The 24,476-nt window shown below is 46.1% G+C and overlaps 1 protein-coding gene across 4 annotated transcripts in view; it reads left to right on the top strand.

The window, feature by feature from the left end:
• LOC139226628 (protein phosphatase 1 regulatory subunit 7-like) overlaps positions 1-24,476 on the top strand; it is a 105,712-nt gene that overhangs the window by 35,512 nt on the left and 45,724 nt on the right. For all 4 annotated transcript variants that reach the window (XM_070857520.1, XM_070857519.1, XM_070857521.1 and 1 more), the window contains exons 7-9: positions 8,872-8,958; positions 19,912-19,983; positions 20,081-20,136. In XM_070857520.1, the coding sequence (XP_070713621.1) occupies positions 8,872-8,958; positions 19,912-19,983; positions 20,081-20,136 (215 nt within the window). The remainder of the gene's footprint in view (positions 1-8,871; positions 8,959-19,911; positions 19,984-20,080; positions 20,137-24,476) is intronic.

Genomic DNA, 24,476 nt, shown 5'->3' on the forward strand with positions numbered 1-24,476 from the left:
ATAATTTGCTTTTCTATTTTTTCTGCCAAAGTGGATAACCTCACATTTTCCCACATTGTACTCCATCTGCCAATTTTTTGCCCCTCATTTGGCCTGTCTATATCCCTTTGCAGATTTTTTGTGTCCTCCTCACATTTTTGCTTTCCCACCCATCATTGTATAATCAGCAAACTTGGCTACATTACACCCGGTCCCTTCATCCAAGTCATTAATATAGAATGTAAATAGTTGAGGCCCTAGCACCGATCTCTGCGGCACCCCACTTGTTACTGTTTGCCAACCGGAAAATGACCCATTTATCCCAACTCGCTGTTTTCTGTTAGTTAGCCAATCCTCTATTACCCTCAACCCTGTGAACTTCTATCTAGTACAGTAACCTTTTATGTGGCACTATCGAATGCCTTCTGGAAATCCAAATACACTAGATCCACTGGTTCCCCCTTTATCCACCCTGCTCATTACATCCTCAAAGAACTCCAGCAAATTTGTCAAACATGATTTCCCTTTCATAAAACCATGCTGACCCTGCTTGATTGAATTATGCTTTTCCAAATGTCCTGCTACTGCTTCCTTAATAATGGACTACAGTATTTTCCCAACGACAGATGCTAGGCTAACTGGTCTAGTTTCCTGCATTCTGTTTGCCTCCTTTTTCAAATAGGGGCGTTTCATTTACGGTTTTCCAATCCGCAGGGACCTCCGCAGAATCCAAGCAATTTTGTTAGATTACAACCAATGCATCCACTATCTCTGCTGCCACTTATTTTAAGACCCTGGGATGCAAGCCATCAGATTCAGGGGACTTGTCTGCCTTTAGTCCCGTTATTTTACTGAGTACTACTTCATTAGTGATAGTGATTGTATTAAGTTCCTCCCTCCCTATAGCCCCTTGATTATCCACTATTGGGATATTTTTAGTGTCTTCTATTGTGAAGACTGATACAAAATATTTATTCAAAGTCTCTGCTATTTCCCTGTTCCACATTATTAATTCCCCTGTCTCATCCTCTAAGGGACCAACATTTACTTTAGCCACTCTTTTCCTTTGTATGTACTTGCAGAAACTCTTACTATCTGTTTTTAGATTTCGTGCTAGTTCACTTTCATAATCTAGCTTCCCTTTCTTTATTATTTTGTTAGTCGTTCTTTGCTGGCTTTTAAAAGTTTCCCAATCCTCTGGCCTCTCACTAGTCTTGTCCACTTTGTATACCCTTGTTTTCAATTTGATACCATCCTTATTTCCTTAGTTAGCCATGAATAGTCCTCACTGGCATGTTGTGCAACCTTGACCTTGGTATGACCTTTGATATCATTGACCATTCCTCACCTTAGGCACTATGGTCAATCTACACGGCACTGCCCTCTCGTGGGTTCACTCCTATCTGCCAAAATGCAGTCGCTACATCGTCTCAAAAATGTTTCTCCTCTTGTGCATTGTATAATTACACCCAGCACATCCCAGGGATCCCTCCTTGGTCTCCTTTTATGCGTTATCTACATCCAACCCCTTGGCAACATCATCTGTAGACACAGAGTTAGTTTTTAAAAATATATTCGTTTATGGGATATGTGCATCGCTGGCAAGGCCAGCATTTATTGGCCATCCCTAATTGCCCTTGCGAAGTTGGTGGTGAGCCGCCTTCATGAACCACTGCAGTTTGTGTGGTGAAAGTACTCCCACAGTGCTGTTAAGGAGGGAGTTCCAGGATTTTGATCCAGCGACAATGAAGGAATGGCGGTATACTTCCAACTCAGGATGGTGTGCGACTTGGAGGGGAACTTGCAGGTGATGGTGTTCCCATGCGCCTGTTGCCCTTGTCCTTCCTGGTGATTGAGGTCACGGGTTTCGGAGATGCCGTTGAAGAAGCCTTGGCAAGATGCTGCGGTGTATCTTGTAGATGGTACACACTGCAGCCCTGGTGTGCCAGTGGTGGAGGGAGTGAATGTTTAAGTTGGTGGATGGGGTGCCGATCAAGCGGGCTGCTTTGTCCTGGATGGGGTTGAGCTTCTCGAGTGTTGTTGGAGCTGCACTCATCCAGGCAAGTGGAGAGTATTCCATCACACTCTTGACTTGTGCCTTGTAGATGGTGGAAAGGCTTTGGGGAGTCAGGAGGTGAGACACTCGCTGCAGAATACCCAGCCTCTGACCTGCTCTTCTTGCCACAGTATTTATGTGGCTGGTCCAGTTAAATTTCTGGTCAATGGTGATCCCGAGGATGTTGATAGTGGGGATTCAGCGATGGTAATGCCGTTGAATGTCAACGGGAGGTGATTAGACTCTCGCTTGTTGGAGATAGTCATTTCCTGGCACCTGTGTAGTGCGAATGTTACTTGGCACTTATCAGCCCAAGCCTGAATGTCGTCCAGGTCTTGCTGCATGTGGGCGTGGACTACTTCATTATCTGAGGAGTTGTGAATGGCACTGAATACTGTGCAGTCATCAGCAAACATCCTGACTTCTGACTTTGTGATGGAGCAAAAGTCACTGACGGAGCAGCTGAAGGTTGTTGGTCCTAGGACACTTCCCTGAGGAACTCCTGGGGCTATGATGATTGACCTCCAACAACCACAAACATCTTCCTTTGTGCAAGTTATGACTCCAGCCACTGGAGAGTTTTCCCCCTGATTCCCATTGACTTCAGTTTTACTAGGTCACCTTGATGCCACTCTCGGTCAAATGCTGCCTTGATGTCAAGGGCAGTCACTCTCACCTCACCTCTGGAATTCAGCGCTTTTATTCATGTTTGGACCAAGGCTGTAACGAGGTCTGGAGCTGAGTCCTGGCGGAACCGAAACTCAGCATTGGTGAGCAGGTTATTAATGAATAAGTGCCGCTTGATGGCACTGTTGATGACATCTTCCATCACTTTGCTCATGATTGGGAGTAGACTGATGGGGCGGTAGTTGGATGGATTGGTTTTGTAGGATTCTGCTTCATCAACTGAGAAGCTTATGGGCTGACCTGTAGGAAAGGCACAACAATAGGTAGACTCAGTTGAACTACTTTACTTGATTAATCAACACTGAGCAAACAATACATACACTTTCTTGGTACAAGTCCAAATGACTGATTAGTTTGTTTGAGCTCTTGTAAATCTCTGTGTGGGGAATCAACCTACCCGACTGCAGTACTGCTGCTTAGTCTCATTGTCCTTCATATGCCCTGGGTCAGTGATATGCCCAGGCTGATCCTTGCAATGAGAGTGTTGACCACGTCCCAACATGATGTTCCGTGCTTGTCTCGAGGCTTCAAATACAATCATATTCAGTGTTAGCAAATTCAATCAATAGCAGTGATTAAATGTAAGAGACTAAATCAAGGACACTCTGGTGTTCCATAGCTTTATTCCATAAATTTAATAGGCCTTTGCTTTATCTAGGCACTTATCACAAAGAGGAGCATGAGATCTAATCAACAGCTAAAGCCGCCAAGGTCAAGCTTCCCTTACATATTGGTCAGATTTGTCCTGTTTTATGCGGACAGGACATACCTGGGCTGTTTTTCACATTGTCAGATAGATGCTAATGTTGTAGCTGTACTGGAACAGCTTGGCTAGATGTGCTGCTAGTTCTGGAGCACAAGTCTTCAGCATGACAGCCGGGATGTTGTCAGGGCCCATAGCCTTTGCTGTATCCAATGCGCTCAGCTGCTTCTTAATATCATGTGGAGTGAATCGAATTGGCTGAAGACTGGCTTCTGTGATGGTGGGGACCTCAGGGGGAGGCCGATATGGATCATCCACTCGGCACTTCCAGCTGAAGATGGTTGCAAATGCTTTGGTCTTTTGCACTCATGTGCTGAGCTTTGCCATCATTGAGGATATTTATGGCGCCTCCTCCTCCCGTTAGTTGTTTAATGGTACGCCACCATTCACAACTGGATGTGGCAAAACTGCAGAGCTTTGATCTGACCTGTTGATTGTGGGATCATTTAGCTCTGTCTATAGCATGCTGCTTCCGCTGTATAACATGCATGTAGTCCTGTGTTGCAGCTTCCCCAGGTTGACACCTCATTTTTAGTAATGCCTGACCTGCACTCCTTATTGAACCAGGGTTGATCTCCTGGCTTGTTGGCAATGGTAGAGTGAGGGATGTGCTGGGCCATGAGGTTACAGATTGTGGTGGAATACAATTCTGCTGCTGCTAATGGCCCACAGCGCCTATGGTTGCTCAATTTTGAGCTGCTACATCTGTTCTGAATCTATCCCATTTAGCATGGTGGTAGTGCCACACAACACGATAGTGGGTGTCCTCAGTGAAGATGGTACTTCGTCTCCACATTGACTGTGTGGTAATCACTGCTACCAGCGCTGTCATGGGCAGATGCATCTGCGACAGGTGAGGACGAGGTCAAGTAGGTTTTTCCCCCATGTTGGTTCTCTTGCCACCTGCCGCAGGCCCAGTTTGGCAGCTTTGTTCTTCAGGACTCGGCCAGCAGTAGTGCTTCTTGGTGATGGACATTGAAGTAATTCTGTCCCTTTGCTACCCTAAGTGCTTCTTCCAAGTGGTGTTCAGCATGCAGGAGTATGGATTCATCAGCTGAGGGAGGGTGGTAGGTGGTAATCAGCAGGAGATTTCCTTGCCCATGCTTGACCTGAAGCCATGAGACATCATGGGGTCTGGAGTCAATGTTTGAGGATTCCCTCCTGACTGTATACTACTGTGCAGCCACCTTGGGTGGGTCTGTCCTGTCCGTGGGACAAGACATACCCAAGGGATGGTGATGGAAGAGTGTGGGGCTGAAAGGTATGATTGTCAGGCTGTTGCTTGACTAGTCTGTGGGACAGCTCTCCCAATTTTGGCACAAGTCCCCAGATGTTCGTGAGGAGGACTGGGCTGGATGTGCCATTATCGATGCCAGGTGGTCCATCTGGTTTTATTCTTCCTATTGTTTTTTTGTAGCAGTTTGTTACAACTGAGTGGCTTGCTAAGCCATTTCAGAGGGCAGTCAAGAGTCAACCACATTGCTGTGGGTCTGGAGTCACATATAGGCCAGACCAGGTAAGGACGGCAGGTTTCCTTCCCGAAAAGACATTAGTGAACTCGATAGGTTTTTATGACAATCCGATAATGTCATGGTCACCATTACAGATACTAGCTTTTTATTCCAAGTTTATTCATGTAACTGAATTTAAATTTCCCAGCTGCAGTGGTGGGATTTGAACTCCCGTCTCTGGATCATTAAGTCCAGGTCTCTGGATTATTAGTCCAGTAACATGACCACTATGCTACCATTCCCACAATAAGTACACTGATGAAACCGTGCTCTGGCTCGCTGCAGCCATCATTGACTACATGGCTGTTGGTATATTTTACAACTGCTTATTCTGAATGAGTTCTGCATTCATCAGTTCAATTATGGTCGAACTGAAACCACAGTTTTTTCAGCTATCAGCAGCAACTGCGTGGCTCTGGCCTGGACTCCATCAACCTCTGGGTTGTACCTCGGGCTAAATCCAATGATGCACCTTCTCTGATTAGGGTCAGTGTCAGCTTGGAGTCCACCTCCAGAATAAACTCTACTTTTTCCCTTTACCTATCCTTCCCCCCGCCCTCGTCTGCTGAAATCTCAGTCCACATCTTCATCCCTTTGCAAATTGACTCCTTCAACACTTTTTTTGCCAGCCTGTCAACCACTCCCACAGAGCTCTGTAGCCCGAATGTTCACCTACAGAGAGTCATAGAGTCATTACGGCACAGAATGAGGCCATTTGTCCCATCGAGTCCATGTTTAATAATCCAGTCAGTCCCATTATCCCGCTCTATACCCGTAGCACTGCAAGTTTATTTCCCTCACGTGCCTATACAATTTCCTTTCAAATCATTGATCGTCTCTGCTTCCACCACCCTCGAAGGCAGCAAGTTCTAGGTCATTACCACTCGCTGCATAAAAAAGTTCTTCCTCACATCCCCCCTGTATTTCTTGCCCAAAACCTTAAATCTGTGTCCCCTAATTTTTGTATATCAGCTAATGGTAACAGCTTTTTTTTGTTTATCTTATCTAAATCTGTCATCATCTTGCACACCTCTATCAAATCTCCCCTCAACCTCCTTTGCTCCAAGGATAACAACCCCAAGCTTTTCCAACCTAATCTTGTAACGAAAATCCCTCATCCCTGAAACCATTCTGGCGAATCTCCTCTGCATCCTCTCAAGGATCTTCACATCCTTCCTAAAGTGTGGTGACCAGAACTGGATGAAACCTAACTGGACGTGGCCTATCCAGAGCTTTATAAAGGTTCAGCATAACTTCCCTGCTTTTGTACTCAATACCTCTATTTATGAAGCCCAGGATCCCATATGCTTTGCTAATACTCTCCCAATATGTCCTGCCACCTTCAAAGATCTATGCACATGAACCCCCAGGTCCCTCTGTCCCTGCACAATCTTTGGAACTGTGCCATTAAGTCTATATTGCTTCGCCCTACCCCTTCTGCCAAAATGCACCACCTTACACTTCTCTGTATTAAATTCCATCTGCCACTTGTCTACCCATTCTGCCAGCCTACCTATGTCCTGTTGCAGTCGATTGGTATCAGCCTCACTGTTTGCCACACCTCCAAGTTTGGTATCGTCAGCAAATTTTGAAATTTTACTCTGTATTCCAATATCCAAGTCATTTATATATATATCTATCAAAAAACAGTGTTCCTAGCACTGACCCTTGGGGAACACCATTATCCACCATCCTCCTTTCTGAAAAACAGCCATTCACCATGACTTGCTGTTTTTGGTCCTTAAGCTAATTTCTTATCCAAGCTGACACTAACCCTCCTATTTCATGAGCCTCGATTTTGTTAACCAGTCTTTTATGTGGCACTTTGTCAAACGCCTTCCTAAAATCCATATAGACGACATCCATTGCATTTCCTTCATCAACCCTCTCTGTTACTTCAGCAAAAAATTAAATTAGATTAGTCAAACACGATCTGCCTTTTACAAATCTGTGCTGACTCTTTTTAATTAACTTAAACCTCTCCAAGTGCCTGTTAATTTTTTCCCTGATTATTGTTTCTAAAACCATACCTACCACTGATGTTAAACTGACCGACCTGTAGTTATTAGGAATGTCCTTACATCCTTTCTTGAACAAGGGTGTCACATTTGTCACTTTCCAATCCTCTGGCACCTCCCCCGCATCGAAGGAAGATTGGAAGATCATGGCAAGCCCTTCCACTATCTCCACTCCCACTTCCCTTAGCAACCTGGGATGCAAGCCATCCGGACCAGGTGACTTATCCACTCTATGCATAGCCAGCCTTTTCACCCATCCATTACCTCTACCATCTCCGCTTCTACCGATATTTTGTCAGCATTTTCTTCCGTAGTAAATACCGATACAAAGGGTTGGACTTTCTGCTTTGATGTTTTTGAGGCGATAATACCGGCGGGGCAGCAAAGTTAGCGCCCGGGAACAGTTTGTGCCTCAGTAGGTAAGTTAGGCAGCTGGGCTCTGAGTCAGGGGGCGCAGCGCTAAGGGAGGCGTTATATACGTCTCTTGGGCGATAGCATGGGAAACTCCCGAGCTAAAGAGCTGGGTCGTGAGCACTCCAAGAGATGCCTTGGGGGGGCGGGTAATCCCCAAAACATTGTCCACGCCACCACAACACAAATCGCAATAAAAATTAAAAGAAGAACCAATCATACTTACCTTAGGAGTCCATTACGTACCTCTTTGCTGTCAGCATCGTTGGACCGCCCTGATTTCGCAGGCGGTCAGTGCGGGGCTCGCTTCGGGGCGTACCGATCGAGCGGGAGTTCAAACTCGCGCCGGTGTCGCAACTGGGCGCAGCTCTTCTGGGCAGTGCTGCTCAGTGCCGCCACTAAACCTGACCCGAGGATCTCTGCAGGGCGCTGGAGGCATACCGTCACCATTGCTGCCGCTCCAGGACGAAAAATGGAGCGGAGAGGAGCCACAACTCCGCCCCGTTAATGGGCCAAAAATTGCGGTTGGAGGCTTCCGACCAAAATTTTTTGAACGAAAATACCTGGTGGTCCCAGAGGAACGTAGACTCGTGCTCCGAGGCCTAGCTGCGCAGCCCAGCGTAGGGGCCCATGTATTCCAGGAGCGTATGTGCAGCCTGGGATCACATGGGCCGGACCAACCAATGTAAAATGGCATATCCCCATTCACAGCAATGGTGATCTCCGGGGATACCCCCAAAAACACAAACATTTTAAATAAATAAGAACACTTCACATGTTTTAAATTAATTGAAATGGAATTTAATTAAATGTTTTAGACCAAAATTAATTTCGGAGAATTTTTTTTAATATGTTCTAACAGGGGTAAAAAAAAACTTACCTTAATGGGCAGGGTTTTTAATATAAAAATTATTGATTAAAATGTTATTTTTCTATCTTTTAAAACTCTTATGCTGGTAACAGTAGGCCTTACGCCTGCCTTTAACGGGCGTAAGAGTTTGAAGGACATTCGCGGGGCAACAGTTGGGCAAATAGCCCAAATCTCCGCCCCCAAGAAGGCTCTTCTCCCGGGGATGCATTGGAACTGTCAAAATAAATTTTGAGTGCCGGATTTCGGCGCATGCACATCGTGCGCCGAGAACCAGCACTTGTGGGGCCTCTACGGGTGCGTGCGTACATCATACCCGCCTGTAGAGACCGCGATTTTTGGCCCAATGTGAATAAATTATAGGTGGGAAGGTGTAATAGGAAAGGATATTAAAGTTAATGAAACTATTTGCAATCGCTTTTGAAATCCATTTATTGGACTTTTATTAATATCTGGGTTGCTTTGCACCAAGTCAGGATGGGGACAAGACTTAGTCTGTAACCTAATTGACATAAAGTGCCATGTTGTAGAAGTGGAGTGTCACTGAGGTGTAGTAACTGCGCTATCTCTTCTTCCAGGCCGTGAATGGATTGCCTTGCCTCGAGGAGCTGCTTGCATCCCATAACAAGTTGTGTGGGGTTGTTGATCTTGGCAGATGCAATAAGGTCAGTCTAGTATGCACAAAATGCAGAAAGATCTTGCTGAGTATTTGCTGCATCTTCAACAGTTACAGGAATAACATTGATGTTTTCTTCTCTCTGTGGAGTGTGGATTTTGTAGAATTGAATTGAGAATTTTGATGACGGCATCTTTCTCGTTGTCTCTGATTATTTTTTTGAATCCTGCGTTGGAGAAAGTGAACTGGTTTGTGAGCACGCTTCTCCAGTAATGGATTTTCCAGAGTTGTAAAAGTGGCTTTATTGCCACTTAAATTGTGGAGCTTCTGTGAATCCAGCTGTGAAGTGCACAAAATCCAAGTTTCTCAGGCCAGGACCACCGTGCACTCATTAATTTGTCTCGTAGATCGGCAGTCTGTAATTTTTGACCAGCTCATCAGTATGATTTAGAGCCAACGAGCATGGCAAATCACTGAAATCAGAGCCCATCACTTTGTGGACCCAGAAGGAGATCTGTGAAAAGCTTCATGACTTTTAGAGGACAGCCAGGGTAGTGCAGGAAATGTTTGTTTTATAAAAAGGATCATGAGGGACTTGTTTGGCAGTTAAAGCTTACAGTTATAACTGTAAGACATGAATGAAATATAGTAAGAGACATATACTTAAAATATTTAAATGAACAAACATGTACGTAAAAAAAAAACGTACTTGGCTGTCATAGTTTAAATTAGTAGGCACTACACTTTGTGAATTAAATATTGTAAGGCCTTTGGACGCCATATTTTTTTTGCCAGCACCAATATGGCGGGTAGCACACCTCTGGCTCTAAATGAGTATGCGTTTTCTGCCTGCCATATTGGAGGCTTAGGTGCCCGTTTAGCATCTGAATAACGGGTGTGGCGCCGTCAAAATTCTAGGCTTCCATACGTACTCATTCCACATGCCACATCTAACAAGACAGGGGAATCATCATCATAGGCAGTCCCTCAAACGAGGGTGAGTTGCTTCCACATGGTTTCACAGATGTTTCAATGAAGGACCTGATATTCCAGTCCTGAACTCCAATTGAAGGGGTGGAAGATGCTTGAACGGGGATTTTTTTTAAGTGTGGTGACCATTGCACATCATCCACCACACGGGCTTGACAGAGCTAGGTCTTGGTCCAGTGGCAGGGATTGAACCAGGACAACTGGAGACCTGCTCTGCTGCACGGACCTAGTGCGCACACATATCGGTGTGTGGGCTGGCTTGTGCTGCCCCTGGCCCCTCGGCTCTTCTGGGCCCCGTACCCTCATTCGCCATGATCTCTCGCTGCTCCTCCGCCACAAACATTCGTCGCATCTCATATACTGACCTATTGTCCCCCCCACCAATCACAGCAGCAAACCCCCACGCCCGCTCACAGGGGCAAAGATTTACGCCTCTTAAACAATAAATATTTAAACCCAACTGGCAAGTTCCGAGCATGAGCCGCTTTCAACCGAAAGCAGATGAAGCAGAGAAGCCCTGCTACAACTGTACAGGGTATTGGTGAGACCACACCTGGAGTACTGCGTACAGTTTTGGTCTCCTTATTTGCATTGCATATACTTGCCTTGGAGGCTTTTCAGAGAAGGTTCACGAGGTTGATTCCTGAGATGAAGGGGTTGTCTTATGAAGAAAGGTTGAGCAGGTTTGGCCCATACTCATTGGAGTTCAGAAGAATGAGAGGTGATCTTAGCGAAACATATAAGATACTGAGGGGGCTCGAAAAGGTAGATGCAGAGAGGATATTTCCCCTCATGGGGGAATCTAGAACTAGGAGGCATAGTTTAAGAATAAGGGGTTGCCCATTTAAAACTGAGATGAGGAGGAATTTCTTCTCTGAGGATTGTAAATCTGTGGAATTCGCTGCCTCAGAGAACTGTAGAGGCTGGGTCATTAAGGTGGAGAGAATACACAAGAGAATACACAATAAATGGTAGGATAATGAGAAGTGTAGAGGAACAGAGGGACCTTGGAGTGCATGTCCACAGATCCCTGAATGTAGCAGGACAGGTGGTTAAGAAGGCATATGGGATATTTTCCTTTATTAGCCGAGGCATAGAATACAAGAGCAGGGAGGTTATGCTAGAACTGTACAAAACACTAGTTAGGCCACAGCTAGAGTACTGCATGCAGTTCTGGTCACCACATTACAGGAAGGATGTGATTGCACTAGAGAAGGTACAGAGGAGATTTACAAGATGTTGCCAGTACTGGAGAATTTTAGCTATGAAGACAGATTGGATATGCTGGGGTTTTCTTTGGAACAGAGGAGGCTGAGGAGAGAGTTATTGAAGTATATAAAATTATAAGGGGCCTAGATAGAGTGGATAGGAAGGACATATTTCCCTTAGCAGAGAGGTCAATAACTGGGGCATAGATTTAAAGTAATTGGTAGAAGAATTAGAGGGATTTGAGGAGAAGTCTTTTTCACCCAGAAGTGGGGGTCTGGAACTCACTGCCTGAAAGGGTGGTAGTGGCAGAAAGCCTCATCGCATTTAAAAAGTGGTTGTGCACTTGAAGTGCCGTAACCTAAAGGCTACGGACCAAGAGCTGGATAGTGGGGTTAGGCTGGATAGTATAAAGCCCTGTCCCTACAGTACAGACTCACACGAGGCACATGCTGAAGTCAAGGTCACTCAGGACCTGCACCTTTATTACACAGCTCTCGAATGCCACACTTGCCTGAGACCTGTCTTTATATACCTGTGTAGAACAGGTATCCAGTGTCTCCTGCAAGTGCATGCCTGGTGGTAAAGTAAGCTTGTGGTTACAGGTCATATCGAGTTACAGTCATGTATAGTATGGTAAGATACAGTTATGTACAGTAGTGTGAGATACATGACATCACCCTCCCCCAAGGTCTTAGTGTCTTTATAGCTTCAGTCTCTCAGGTGGTCTGCGCTCTCGCGTGGAGCGTCTTAGTTGTGGTTCAGTTGTTTGCCTTGGTGCCTGTTTTTCTTTCGGTATGATTGTTGGTGTCTCGCCTGGGTTGTCTGTTGGGATTGCCCTTTCCTCAGGTTGTTCCCTCTGTCTGTCCACCAGGTGTGGTGTGAGTTCCACATTGTAGTCTGCCTCTGGTTCAGCAGTATTGTTGGTGAATCTACTTTTGACTTGGTCTACATGCCTCCGGCAGGTTTGGCCATTGTCCATTTGTACCACCAGTAGCCTGTTTCCTTCCTTTCCTGTTACTGTCCCTGCAAGCCATTTGGGGCCCCTGCCATAGTTTAGCACAAACACTTTGTCCCCTATCTCATTCCATCTCCCCCTCGAATTTCGGTCATGGTACTCAGTTAGCTTACGGCGCTTTGCCTCAACGATTAGATGCATGTCTGGCAGGCCTAATTAGAGCCTAGTTTTTAAGGTCCGTTTCATCAATAGTTGCGCGGGGGGGACTCCAGTCAGTGAGTGCGGACAAGATCTGTATGCCAGCAGCAGTCGCGACAGGTGGCCCTGCAGCGTGGGACCTTGGATTTTGAGCATGCCTTGTTTAATGATTTGCACTGCTCGCTCCGCCTGGCCGTTGGAGGCCGGCTTGAATGGTGCCGTCTTAACGTGATTTATGCTGTGGTCACTTATGAAATCTTGGAATTCTGCGCTGGTGAAGCATGGACCATTATCACTGACCAATATATCAGGAATTCCGTGTGTTGCAAACATGGTTCCAAGGCTTTCCACAGTGGTGGAGGTGGTGCTTGAGTTTAAAATGGTGCATTTGATCCACTTTGAAAATGCATCTTCAACTACGAGGAACATTTTGCCCATATTTGGGCCCGCATAGTCTACGTGCACCCGTGACCACGGTTTGGTGGGTCAGGGCCAGGGGCTCAGGGGGGCCTCCCTGAGGGCATTATTGAGTTGGGCACAAATGGTGCACCGTCAGACACAGAGCTCTAAGTCCGCGTCAATGCCAGGCCACCAGATGTGGGATCTGGCTATGGCCTTCATGGGAACGATCCCCGGGTGCTCGCGGTGGAGCTCCCGGACAAAGGCCTCTCTGCCTTGCAGAGGCATAACTACTCGGCTGCCCCACATCGAGCAGTCTGCTTGTAGTGACAGCTCATGCATGTGCCAATGGAAAGGTTTGATCTCCTTGGGGCAAGCATCGCGAGCCTCTGCCCAGTCACCAGTTAAGACACATCTTGTTACTAAGATAACGTGGGGTCGCTGGTCGTCCAGGCTCTGATTTGGCGAGCCGTCATGGGCGAACCTGTGGACTCAAAGGCATTGATTGCCATGACTATCTCACAGTCCTGTTCGTCAGACCCTTCTGTGGTCGCCAGGGGTAGCCTGCTAAGCGCGTCAGCACAGTTGTCTGTGCTTTATGGTGTAGTCGTAGGACGTCAGCATGAGTGCCCACCGTTGAATGCGTGCCGAGCGTTGGCGTTTATTGCCTTGCTCTCGGATAGTAGGGACGTGAGGGGCTTGTGGTTGGTTTCTAACGCGAACTTGGCCCCGAAAAGGTATTGATGCATCTTTTTGACATCGTACACGCACCGAGCGCCTCCTTCTCCACCATTCCGTACCCGCGCTACGCCCGCGAAAGTGACCTGGAGGCATAAGCTATGTGTTGTAATTTACCCGCACCATTGACTTGTTGTAAAACACACCCGACCCCGTATACTGATGCATCACATGTAAGAACTAGCTTTTTACCTGGATCAAAGAAAGCCAAAACACTGTTGGAACATAGAAGGTTGCGTGCCTTATTGAAGGCGCGTTCCTGGGCGTCCCCCCAAAACCAATCGCACCCCTTTCTGAGTAGCACGTGGAGAGGCTCCAGCAGCGTGCTTAAGTTCCGCATAAAGTTCCCAAAGTAATTGAGTAGCCCGAGAAAGGCGCGCAGTTCCGAGACATTCCGGGGCCTGGGTGCCAAGCGAATTGCTTCGGTTTTGGACTCTGTTGGGCGGATTCCATCAGCGGCAATCCTTCTGCCCAAAAATTCAACCTCAGGTGCGAGAAACAGGCACTTGGATTTCTTGATTCGTAGGCCTACCCGATCCAACCGCTTTAGTACTTCCTCCAAATTGCGGAGATGGGAGTCGGTGTCCCTGCCCGTGATAAGTATGTCGTCTTGAAATACAACCGTCCCCGGGATGGACTTGAGCAGACTCTCCATGTTGCGCTGGAATATAGCAGCTGCCGACCTGATGCTGAATGGGCATCGATTATACATGAAAAGGCCTTGATGTGTGTTGATGGTGGTGAGTAGCTTAGACTCTTCGGTCAGTTCTTGCGTCATATATGCAGATGTGAGATCTAGTTTTGAGAAAAGTTTTCCTCCAGCCAATGTGGCAAGTAGGTCCTCCGCTCTGGGCAGCGGGTATTGGTCCTGTAGGGAGACTCTGTTTATGGTAGATTTGTAATCCCCACAGATTCGTACGGATCCATCAGGCTTCATGACTGGGACGATGGGACTTGCCCAGTCGCTAAATTCCACGGGTGAGATAATGCCTTCCCGCAGAAGCCTGTCCAGTTCATGTTCAATCTTTTCCCTCGTCACATAGGGCACAGCTCCAGCCTTGTGATGGACCGGTCTAGCATCCTGTGTGATGTAGATTTTGACTTTAGCCCCTTTGAACGTGCCCACACCTAGCTGAAAGAGATGTTCAAATCGACTTAGAACTGTTGAGCATGTGAACATCATCCCATTTCCAATTTAGTTTTGCTAGCCAGCTTCTCCCCAGCAGTGCTGGGAGATCTCCGGGGACAATCCACAGGGCAGTTCGGTTCACTGTCCCTTTGTGTGTGACTGAGAGCATGGCGCTGCCAAGGACTGGGCTGATTTCTTTGGTATAGGTCCTTAGTTTGGTGTCGACCCTTGTGAGTTTTGGTCTGTCGCTTTTGTGCGGCCACAGCTGTTCAAATTGTTGAGCGCTCATGAGAGATTGACTCACTCCTGTATCCAGCTCCATGTTGACGGGTATCCCGTTGAGTAGGACCCTCATCATTATAGGAGGCGTCTTGTTGTACGAACAGTGGACATTGATCGTGTTGACCCGCGTACCTCGGTGTCCCGGGTACTGTCCCCACCGTCTTGTGGTCCGCTTTCCGACCCTTCCGATTCGTATACCAGCCGAGCTGCCGTTTTTCTGCACATGCAAGCCAGATGCCTTGTATAGTTGCAGTTTCTGCAGACGGCATGCTGAAATCGACACCCCCTTGATGAGTGCCTTCCCCCACATCTCCAGCACAGACCGCTTCCATTGTTTCCAAAGGATGACTGATCTCTCTTGAGCTTCTCTCAGTTTGTAGTTGATTGCTCGCATTGTGGGTTGATGAGGTCGTTCTTGTGGCCCTTGATGGCTTCTGGCTCCACTGTCTGCTGTTGAGGGCCTGCTCTCCTGCCTTTGTCTATGTGTGGGGGTAGCAGCTTGTTTCATGCTGTGAACCCCTTGTTCCGATGTTTCGTTCGTTGTCGTACCCGCAGCGTAGATCAACCTCGTTTCTTCTTCTCCTGCCAAGAATGTCTGTGCAAGCAGTGCTGCTGCCTCTGGGGTCAAGTTCTTGGTATCTATGAGCTTTCAGAATATGCCTGCATGGCCTATTCCTTCAATAAAAAAGTCTCTCAGTACTTCTCTCCTTAGTTCATCGGAGAACTCACATAAGCTAGCCAACCTCCGAAGTTCCGCCACGAAGTCGGGTATGCTCTGGCCCACACAGCGTCTGTAGTTGTAGAATCTGTGTCTGGCCATGTGTAGGCTGCTCGCTGGCTTCAGGTGGTCTCTTACCAGTGTGCTCAACTCTTCAAACGACTTGCTTGCTGGTTTCTCGGGTGCCAGCAGATTCTTCATTAAGGCGTATGTTTTCAAGCCACAGCTGATCAAGAGATGGGCTCTTCTCTTGTCTGCCTTATCGTCGCCTAACCAGTCTTTGGTTACAAAGCTTTGCTGGAACCTTTCTATAAGGTCCTCCCAATTATCGCCAGCATTGTATTTTTCATCTGAGCCGTTGGTCGCCATTCTGTGGATTCTGTAATCCCGTAACTCATCGCCACTGTAAAGTCCTGTCCCTGCAGTACAGACTCACACGAGGCACATGCTGAAGTCAAGGTCACTCAGGACCTGCACCTTTATTACACAGCTCTCGAATGCCACACTTGCTTGAGACCTGTCTTTACATACCTATCTGGGACAGGTATCCAGTGTCTCCTGCAAGTGCACCCCTGGTGGTAAGGTAAGCTTGTGGTTACAGGTCATCTCTAGTTACAGTTATGTATAGCATGATAAGATACAGTTATGTACAGTAGTGTGAGATACATGACAGATAGGTCTTTTTCGACTGGCACAGACACGATGGGCCGGATGGCCTCCGACTGTGCCATAAACTTCTATGATTCTATGTATTGTGAGACTGTATAAACTGCAGTATCATATACACTCGTTCATCGGGAGCATCTTAATCACTAAGTAAAACGATGTTGTTTCATATATATTTCATAGTTTGTCATTCTTTATTTTCTGCATATTGTAAAGGAAGCTTTATTTGCTCAAAATCTGATTCTAGGAAACGGTTATGCCCAATTCAAGTAAAGAAAAAATAGCATTTCCACTACTGTCAATATGTACATGGTACTTTCATAGTGCTCCACTACAGAGCACAGTAAGAAGTATTTGCAATGTTGCCTGTTGCAAAAATAGGAAATTTGTATCTTGAAAAAACTGGCATAATTAAAAAAAGGCAATTAGTCCGTCTCTATACTTAAAATGGCCAATCGAAAGTGGGAGGCTAGATTTTCCAATCTGTTATGTTAACGCTGACAGTAACCCATTTATTTAAAATGGGTTGCCCCCAATGTTAAAATAAAATAATTTTGAAAATCTAGACTGGGGTGTTTGCAAGGAAAGGCAGTTTTCTCTCCTTACTTTTAATCAAGGTTGGTGGGAGGCCCCAATCTTCAAAGAGGACAGTATCTTTAAAACAGAGCGCTCCCACAGTCCAGCAGTTCTCTTGATCAGTCTGAGCATGTCAGATTGAAGAAATCCCATGATAGATAGTTACTGTGGAACATAGTGTAACTGAATCATTTTGGTCCTGTAAAATGGTTCAGTTGTAAGTCAATTGGAGCTGTAATTTTTAGCCTGTATGGAGTGGGCCGACCTTTCGCTGTATTCCATCTTCCAGATTGATGGTGGATGTGGTGGGAATCCTATCTGAATTGCGATCTGTGGTATTGCTGCTAAATTGGGTACTTGTTGGCCCTGTGCTACGCAACCAATGGTGTGACCCTTCTGATCACATTTGTAGACTGCCTGGTACGGCTATTAGGACAAAAAGCCCAAACTGTAACACCATTCAGCAATGACCTGACTTATGATGAGAGATTGTGTAGAATGGGCTGATACTCTCTGGGGTTTAAAAGAATGAGAGGAGATCTCATTGAAACATACAAGATTCTGAGGGTGATTGACAGGGTAGATGCTGAGAGGTTGTTTCCCCTGGCTGCAGTGTCTAGACCTAGGGGGCACAGTCTCAGGATAAGGGGTAGGTTATTTAAGACAGAGATGAGGAGGAATTTCTTCACTCAGAGGGTTGTGAATCTTTGGAATTCTCTGCCCCAGAGGGCTGAGTCCCTGAATATATTCAAGGCTGAGATAGATAGATTTTTGGCGTCTAGGGGAATCAAGGGATATGCAGAACGGGCTGGAAAGTGGAGTTGAGGTTGATGATCAGCCATGGTCTTATTGAATGGCGGAGCAGGCTTGAGGGGCTGTAGGGCCTACTCCTGCTCCTATTTCTTATCTTCTTATGACCCCTGCCGACTGCTGACTGCTGTGTTGCCATGCAGTGATGATATAAGCTATTTGCTTTCAGCAGTCCTGTGTAGAAACTTTGGTCATTTTCCTCATTACTTACTCACAGGTCTGATGTGAATAAATAGCTAAACTTGGTTTACTAGCCTTGTTTAGCAGTGCCTACCAGGCAGACTAGCCTTTAACGAACCCCTTAACAAGCTATTTCTTGGCCTCATTCCCATTACAACTTGAGAAAAACTGAAAGTGTCCATTAATAATGAAAGGAAGGTCTGTTGCCACTTCCCAATTATTTTCCTCACGAGTTTATTCATGCTTACTTGTTGATTAAACACAGCTCAGTTTGGATATTTTATCCCATAGAAGGTGAAGTGGACAGAATTAGACCATGACCCATTTGTTCGAGCTCCTAAAAACACCCCCGACTGTTTTCAGCTCGGGCTGCATGGGGGTGCTACAGGTCCCCTCTGCGTTGCTGGCTTAGGGAGGGAAATAAATGATCAGCTTATACTCATGGTCGCTGTGCAGTGACCACTGTCAGAGAGTTTGCACGTGGGCATCAGGTGAGGGTGAGGGCGAGCCAGACTCTGGTGTGATGCCCCTGTGGTCGAACAGCCTGCTAACGCTTACTGTCTCCGCTCGCACATGATGAGTGACCACTTGGTTGAGCTACTGGTGCCTGCAGAACTACACTTCAGCACAAGTTACTGCCTTCAGGAAAAGAGGCGATTTTAAACTAAAACATGATCTTTTTTTTAAGTTCAACTGCACTCCCACTTTTTAACTCTCTTCAAAGCAGAATCAACAACAGCAACTTGTATTTATATAGCACCTTTAATGTAGTGAAACATCCCAAGGTGCTTCACAGGAGTATTATGAGAAGAAAATAATTTGAAACCGAGCCGCTTAAGTAGAAATTAGTGCAGGTGACCAAAAGCTTGGACAAAGAGGTATGTTTTAAGGAGCATCTTGAAGGAGGGAAGCGAGGCGGAGAGGTTTCGGGAGGGAGTTCGAGAGCTTGGGGCCTAGGCAACAGAAGGCACGGCCACCAATGGTTGAGCGATTATAATCAGGGATGCTCAAGAGGGCAGAATTTGAGGAGTGCAGACATCTCAGGGTGGGGGTTGTGATGGAGGAAATGACAGAGATAGGGAGGGGCAAGGCCTTGGAGGGATTTGTAAACAAAGATGAGAATTTTGAAATCGAAGCGTTGCTTAACCGGAAGCCAATGTAGGTCAGCGAGCACAGAGGTGATGGGTAAGCGGGACTTGGTACAAGTTAGGACATGGGCAGTCGGGTTTTGGATCGTCTCTAGTTTACGTAGGGTAGAATGTGGGAGGCCAGCCAGTGTGTTGGAATAGTCAAGTCTGAATCTACAAAAAATTGTTTCTGAAAATGTAGTCTGGTGCCGATTTTCTCTGCGTCCTTCCTCCCCTGCTTGGCACGTTTCCACATAGGCTTGATTCCAGTATTTGATTCTGATCATTATTTGTGTGTGTAACCCTGGCTATGAGTGTCAGCAAGCTGCTCGACACAGTGCTGTTCTCAGCCGACACCCACACACCCGCAGTTCCAGTCGGGGGTCTCTGGCTAACGATCAGCAGTAAGAACCTTTTTCTGTTTTCCCATACCCACCCCCCACCCTCACACTCCTAATCCATGTTGAGGCTAAATATATATGAACTACTGGGTCAGATCAGTTTACTTGCTGCCGAGTAGATAATTGAACCTGAGAGCAATCTGACCTCAGTCATCAGGGAAACCATAAATATAAATTTAAATTCATTTGTACATCTTCTGATGGTGTATGCAATGTATGCACCTGTGAGGATGCTCACAGGTTTGTCGAGCTGTTGAGTTGGGAGTGGCTTAGCCAGTCACGTGATGTTCACAAGACTCAATAAAACCCCAGCCAGTTGGGTTCAGGGTGTTCACAATGAGGCAGGTGGGTGTGAGCCTGGTGGATGAACTGATAATGTGTAGTGTGATTGTTAAACTTTTTGCTAATAAACCAACTAGTTATTAATAAAAACAGAAACTGCTGTAAATCTCAGCGGTGGAGCGAGAAACATTGAGTTAATGTTTCAGGTTGATGACCCTTCGTCAGAACTGGCAGTAGTTTGAAATGTAATAGTTCTTAAAAGCAATGTGTTGCTATGAATTATTAAGCAAAGAACCCATGAAGCAAATACATTACAATGTACAATATTATTTTTCCCAACAGTTACAAGAGCTAGATTTATCCAACAACAAAATATCAGAGGTCCTAGGATTGTCATTACTGGAAACTTTAACTGTGAGTGGTGGAAAATACCAGTAAATGTAATGGAACTATTTGCAAAACATTTGCCAGTACTTGATTTGAATTGTGCTGTTCTTTGTCATTGCTACAGTCTGTCGACCTGTCCGGGAATGTTCTGTGCAGCACGGAAAGTCTTGGATCTCTTTGGTGAGTCTGTGGGGTCATTCCATAAAACTATTGAGAAAGTTTGGAACGTGGAAAGGCCCTTCAGCCCGCTCTTTCCACAGCTCACACATTACTGCCTCAATAAAAACAAAGAAGGCTCATATTTCTATAGCGCCTTCCACGACCTTGGGACATCTCAAAGCACTTTATAGCCAATGAAGTACTTTTGAAGTGTAATGTCGGAAACACGGCAGCCAATTTGTACACAGCAAGCTACCACAAACATCAATGTGATAATGACCAGATCATCTGTTTTAGTGATGTTGATTGCAGGATAAATATTGACTAGGACACCGGGGAGAACTCCCCTGCTCTTCTTTGAAATAGTGCCACGGGATCTTTTGCATCCAGCTGATAGGGCAGACATGGTCTCGGTTTAATGTCTCATCTGAAAGACAATGCAGCACTCCCTCAACACTGCACTGGAGTGTCAGCCTAGATTTTTGTGCTCAAGTCCCTGGAGTGGGATTTGAACCCAGAAGCTTGTAACTCAGAGGCAAGGGTGCTACCCACTGAGCCACGACTGACACTCCTCTCTCCCCACCTACCACCACCTAAATCGCATTCACATTAGAGTTAGAAAGGTTAGCGATCAGACCTGCTAATGGGGGAAAATTTCTCCGCACAATGTGTGGCAAAACTGTAAATGTGTTTGTTAGCAACATGTTGATAATCTTGCTTCCCTTATTGGACAGAGGAAATCTCCCGCAATATCTCAATTCGCCCGCCTTTAATTCCATAGGTATTGATCCAGTCTCTCTTCCCAGTACGGCTTCTGTTTATATTTTAATATCCTGCCCAGCTTCTGCCTTGAATCATTATTTACACGACTGTGCAAATACCAGTGAGCTAATATTCTCTCTCCACAGTACTATCTGGTTTGCTGTCTGTCACACAGTCCAAATCTGACGGCTATTGCTGGTATTGTGCAACTATTTCAGGCCTCATCCTATTATACATTAAATCAGTGTTAAATTATCAGCAGTTCCATGATTTTATTTCAGGCATTTGATATTCATCCAAGTGTTTATTGAGAAACTAGTTACCTAAAATTTATTCCCTTCTTCATAAGCACTAATCTTCCTCGTTTGTGCGCGCACCAGATGGGGTGCCGGGAGATAATAAATCATCCTGCCCTTTGACGGCTCCAGCTGCTTTCTGATGCGCTGTTAGAAAATGTATTCATTTTTTAATGTATTGCTTTCATGCGTCATCCTTCCTCAACTCGGAGGCTGAGCGAGTGAGCCACAGAGTCTCTAAATCTGTTGTCACCGTTCACAAATACTGCTCTGTTCTTACTGCCTAACAAGCAGCACAGAACGTGTAGCATTACTCAACACTGCAAACGGATAATCTGATAACTTACCTGCCACATTTATCTTTTGATTTTAATCTGCCAACTTCTGAGCATTTGTATTCATAAACTCTGAGGCTGGAAGCGGGGTGGTCAGGGGTGGGGCGGGGGAACGAACACCAGAAATACGATGAATGGCACCAGTTCTGCCTTGTGTTGGTGGGGGGGGGTATCTTGAGTGTCTCGTTTAAATGTTAATCTTTGGTGGTTGTATCCAGATGGTGATTGTTGACTGGGTCTTTGACTGCGAGGAGCATCTGATATTTAAACTGTAAAACATAACCTTATTGAAACAAAGTACTGAGTGCAACTTTCCTGCCAACCCCCACCCCCAGCAGATGTTACTGCTGACTTCGCCAACACTGTCACTGTGGGGCTGCCCCTTCCCCGTGGTTTCTGAATTTTAAAATTTAAATCCCAGCTGAACTGGGTCCTTTGTCTATGTGCACCTTTCTCTTTTTCTCACTCTCTCTGGCTCTTTCACCCGCTCCCTCTCTCGCCCTCCCTCCCTCCCTCGCCTGACTTCCCTCCCTCTCTCGCCCTCCCGCCCTCTCTCGCCCTCCCCGCACCCTCTCGCGCCCTCTCGCTCTCCCTCCCTCCCTCCCTCCCACCCTCTCTCGCCCGCCCGCCCTCTCTCGCCCACCCCTTCTCTCTCTCGCCTTCTTGCCCACTCTTTCTCTTTCCCTCTCATTGTCCTACCACCCACCATATTCTAGCAGGGCTCACTGGTTGACGCTGAGAATGCTGACTATTTTTTCTTCCCATCCCGAGCCCAGTGTGCTCCGTTATGGTGCCCTGGCTGTGATTGCCAAACTCACTACAGACAAGAATTCTTTCCTAAATGATTATCTTCTTTAGCTCTCCCTGTGCTCCCAGCTGTGCCTGGTATATGAGTGTGTTACAGTATGATTCTTCTTCTGACTTTTCCACTTTTCCAGTGTGCATGGACCTGACTTCCATTTCCATGCATTCTCACAACAGCATAACCGAAATTAGGAATGTGCGGTGAATGGAATTTTGGATATGAATTTGCACACAATGACTCCCTAGTTCAGCACACCATGGCAGCTCAGCAATCTCCAATACTGCAGTGCACTGCCAGTATAAGATATCGCCAGTATAAGCAATCGCCAGTTCGAACCGTGTTGAGTTACCTGCATAGCGCCCTTGGATTACGGGAAAATCAGCCAGGGTTTCTGCCCCAGTCACTACTAAGTGACCCCTCCTCCCTCCCCACAAGTAATGTATGTATGTGTGGATATCCAGTACAGGACAGAATCATGCTAATCTGTAATGTCCCATGGTAGAATAGCTAGCTCGGCTGCTGGGTGAATAATGATCACCTGGACGAGAACCATAAAGTCAGTGCTGCCCATAGAGCTATTTACAAAGGGAGGGGAGAAATCTGGCATCGGAATAAGTGCACAGAGGAGACCGTTGCTAAGTCCTGTGGTAATAGCTGGACTACCCCAGGATGCGGATAACTTTAAGGCCGATTTCCCTTAGGGGAATACTGTCGTCTGCACTCCGGCTGTTATCCATAAAGTGTGCAACTTCAGAAGGTCTGACTGTGATCAGAGGTGCGCATTTTCATGGGTGGCGCAAGTCGCTGTTTGATTTTCTCTCCTTGTACTGTGCTGCTAAACTCACAGAGCCGGGTTCGCATTCCTTTCATGGGGAGGTCTCCATATCGACCTGAAGAGAGCAATGCCAGCTGACAGTTCATGGGTGTCATTGCCCCAAGACCAGGTACCCAAGGGTCTGTGAGCCAGTTAAAGGCCCGTTTATACAATCCTTGTGTCAGATACACTGAGGTGAGATTCCCAATTTTACAGGAAAGTGCATTTACAGTGAACTTGTGAAACCTGTTAATTCATATGGCAGTCGGCTGTCTGTCAGCCAATACTGGGACTTGAGCCTGTCATGATGGCTGAGCGAGTAAGGTTGTACAGAGTTCAGATTCTAATCTCAAAAATCCACATTTAAAAAAAATCTTACTGCCAAGCCCAAATCAGGATCATCAGCAGCGACTTTAATAACTGCAAACTGGAATGGGCAGTGTCGGCAGTATTATTTACAATTCGAAAATAGCTTTGGAGTTCATGACTTTTTGAAGTTATTGCCCATCTGTTTTTTTTTGAGGGGGGGAGCTGATCATTCTTGTTTTTGAGTGGGTTGTCTGAACATTTCTGCAATACAGAAGCCCCAGTTTTAACCTAATGGGGTTGGGTTCGGTTCACATGCCTGTTTTACACCTCAACTGATTTTATGCTCCATTGAAGTTTAATTTGGAGTTGGAGTGTTAAATCGGGCAGGGTGACAACAGGCAGACGACCTGAACACGTCCTCTTCCCACCGGGAGGGTGGGGTTAAAATCTGGGAAAAATTAGTGGATTTTCTTTAAATGGAAGCATTTTTATTTTCCAATTCTGTGTCTTGTAATGTGGATGCCTAGGTTTAATCAAAATTAATTTTGAGCTGAACAAAGCTCAGAATTCAAGTCTTGATCCCACTCCCTGTCCTATCCAAGTTTGGTCTTGGACTCGGCAAAAGGTAGTAACTCTCCTCTGGAAACTACCAGAGAGCCAATTAAACAGGCAAAATGTTGCAGTGTTGGTAGTGATTCTTGGGATGAATTTTACTGGCTCCCAATTGCTTTGGCTGTCCACTCTCTGTGCCTTTGCTCCGTGTAGCGTACATCTTTGGCACCAGATGTCCCTGGTGATGTATTGTTTAAGCCTCCGTTGGTTCAGCCGACAAGTCTTTGGAGATCAAAATAAGTCTTTTATGTAAATCGTGAGTTGCGAAGTCTCTGGAGATCAAAATAAGTCTTTTATGTAAATCGTGAGTTGAGAGCTTTAATGTGAAATCTGCGTGCATGCATGTAATTACTGAAAACTGGCAGCAGAGTTGAATCTCATTGAATTGTAGCAAAAATTCTCCAATAAATAAACGTAAACGTTGCTTC

Source organism: Pristiophorus japonicus, chromosome 16 (genome assembly GCF_044704955.1).
Source record: "Pristiophorus japonicus isolate sPriJap1 chromosome 16, sPriJap1.hap1, whole genome shotgun sequence".
NCBI lineage: Eukaryota > Metazoa > Chordata > Chondrichthyes > Pristiophoridae > Pristiophorus > Pristiophorus japonicus.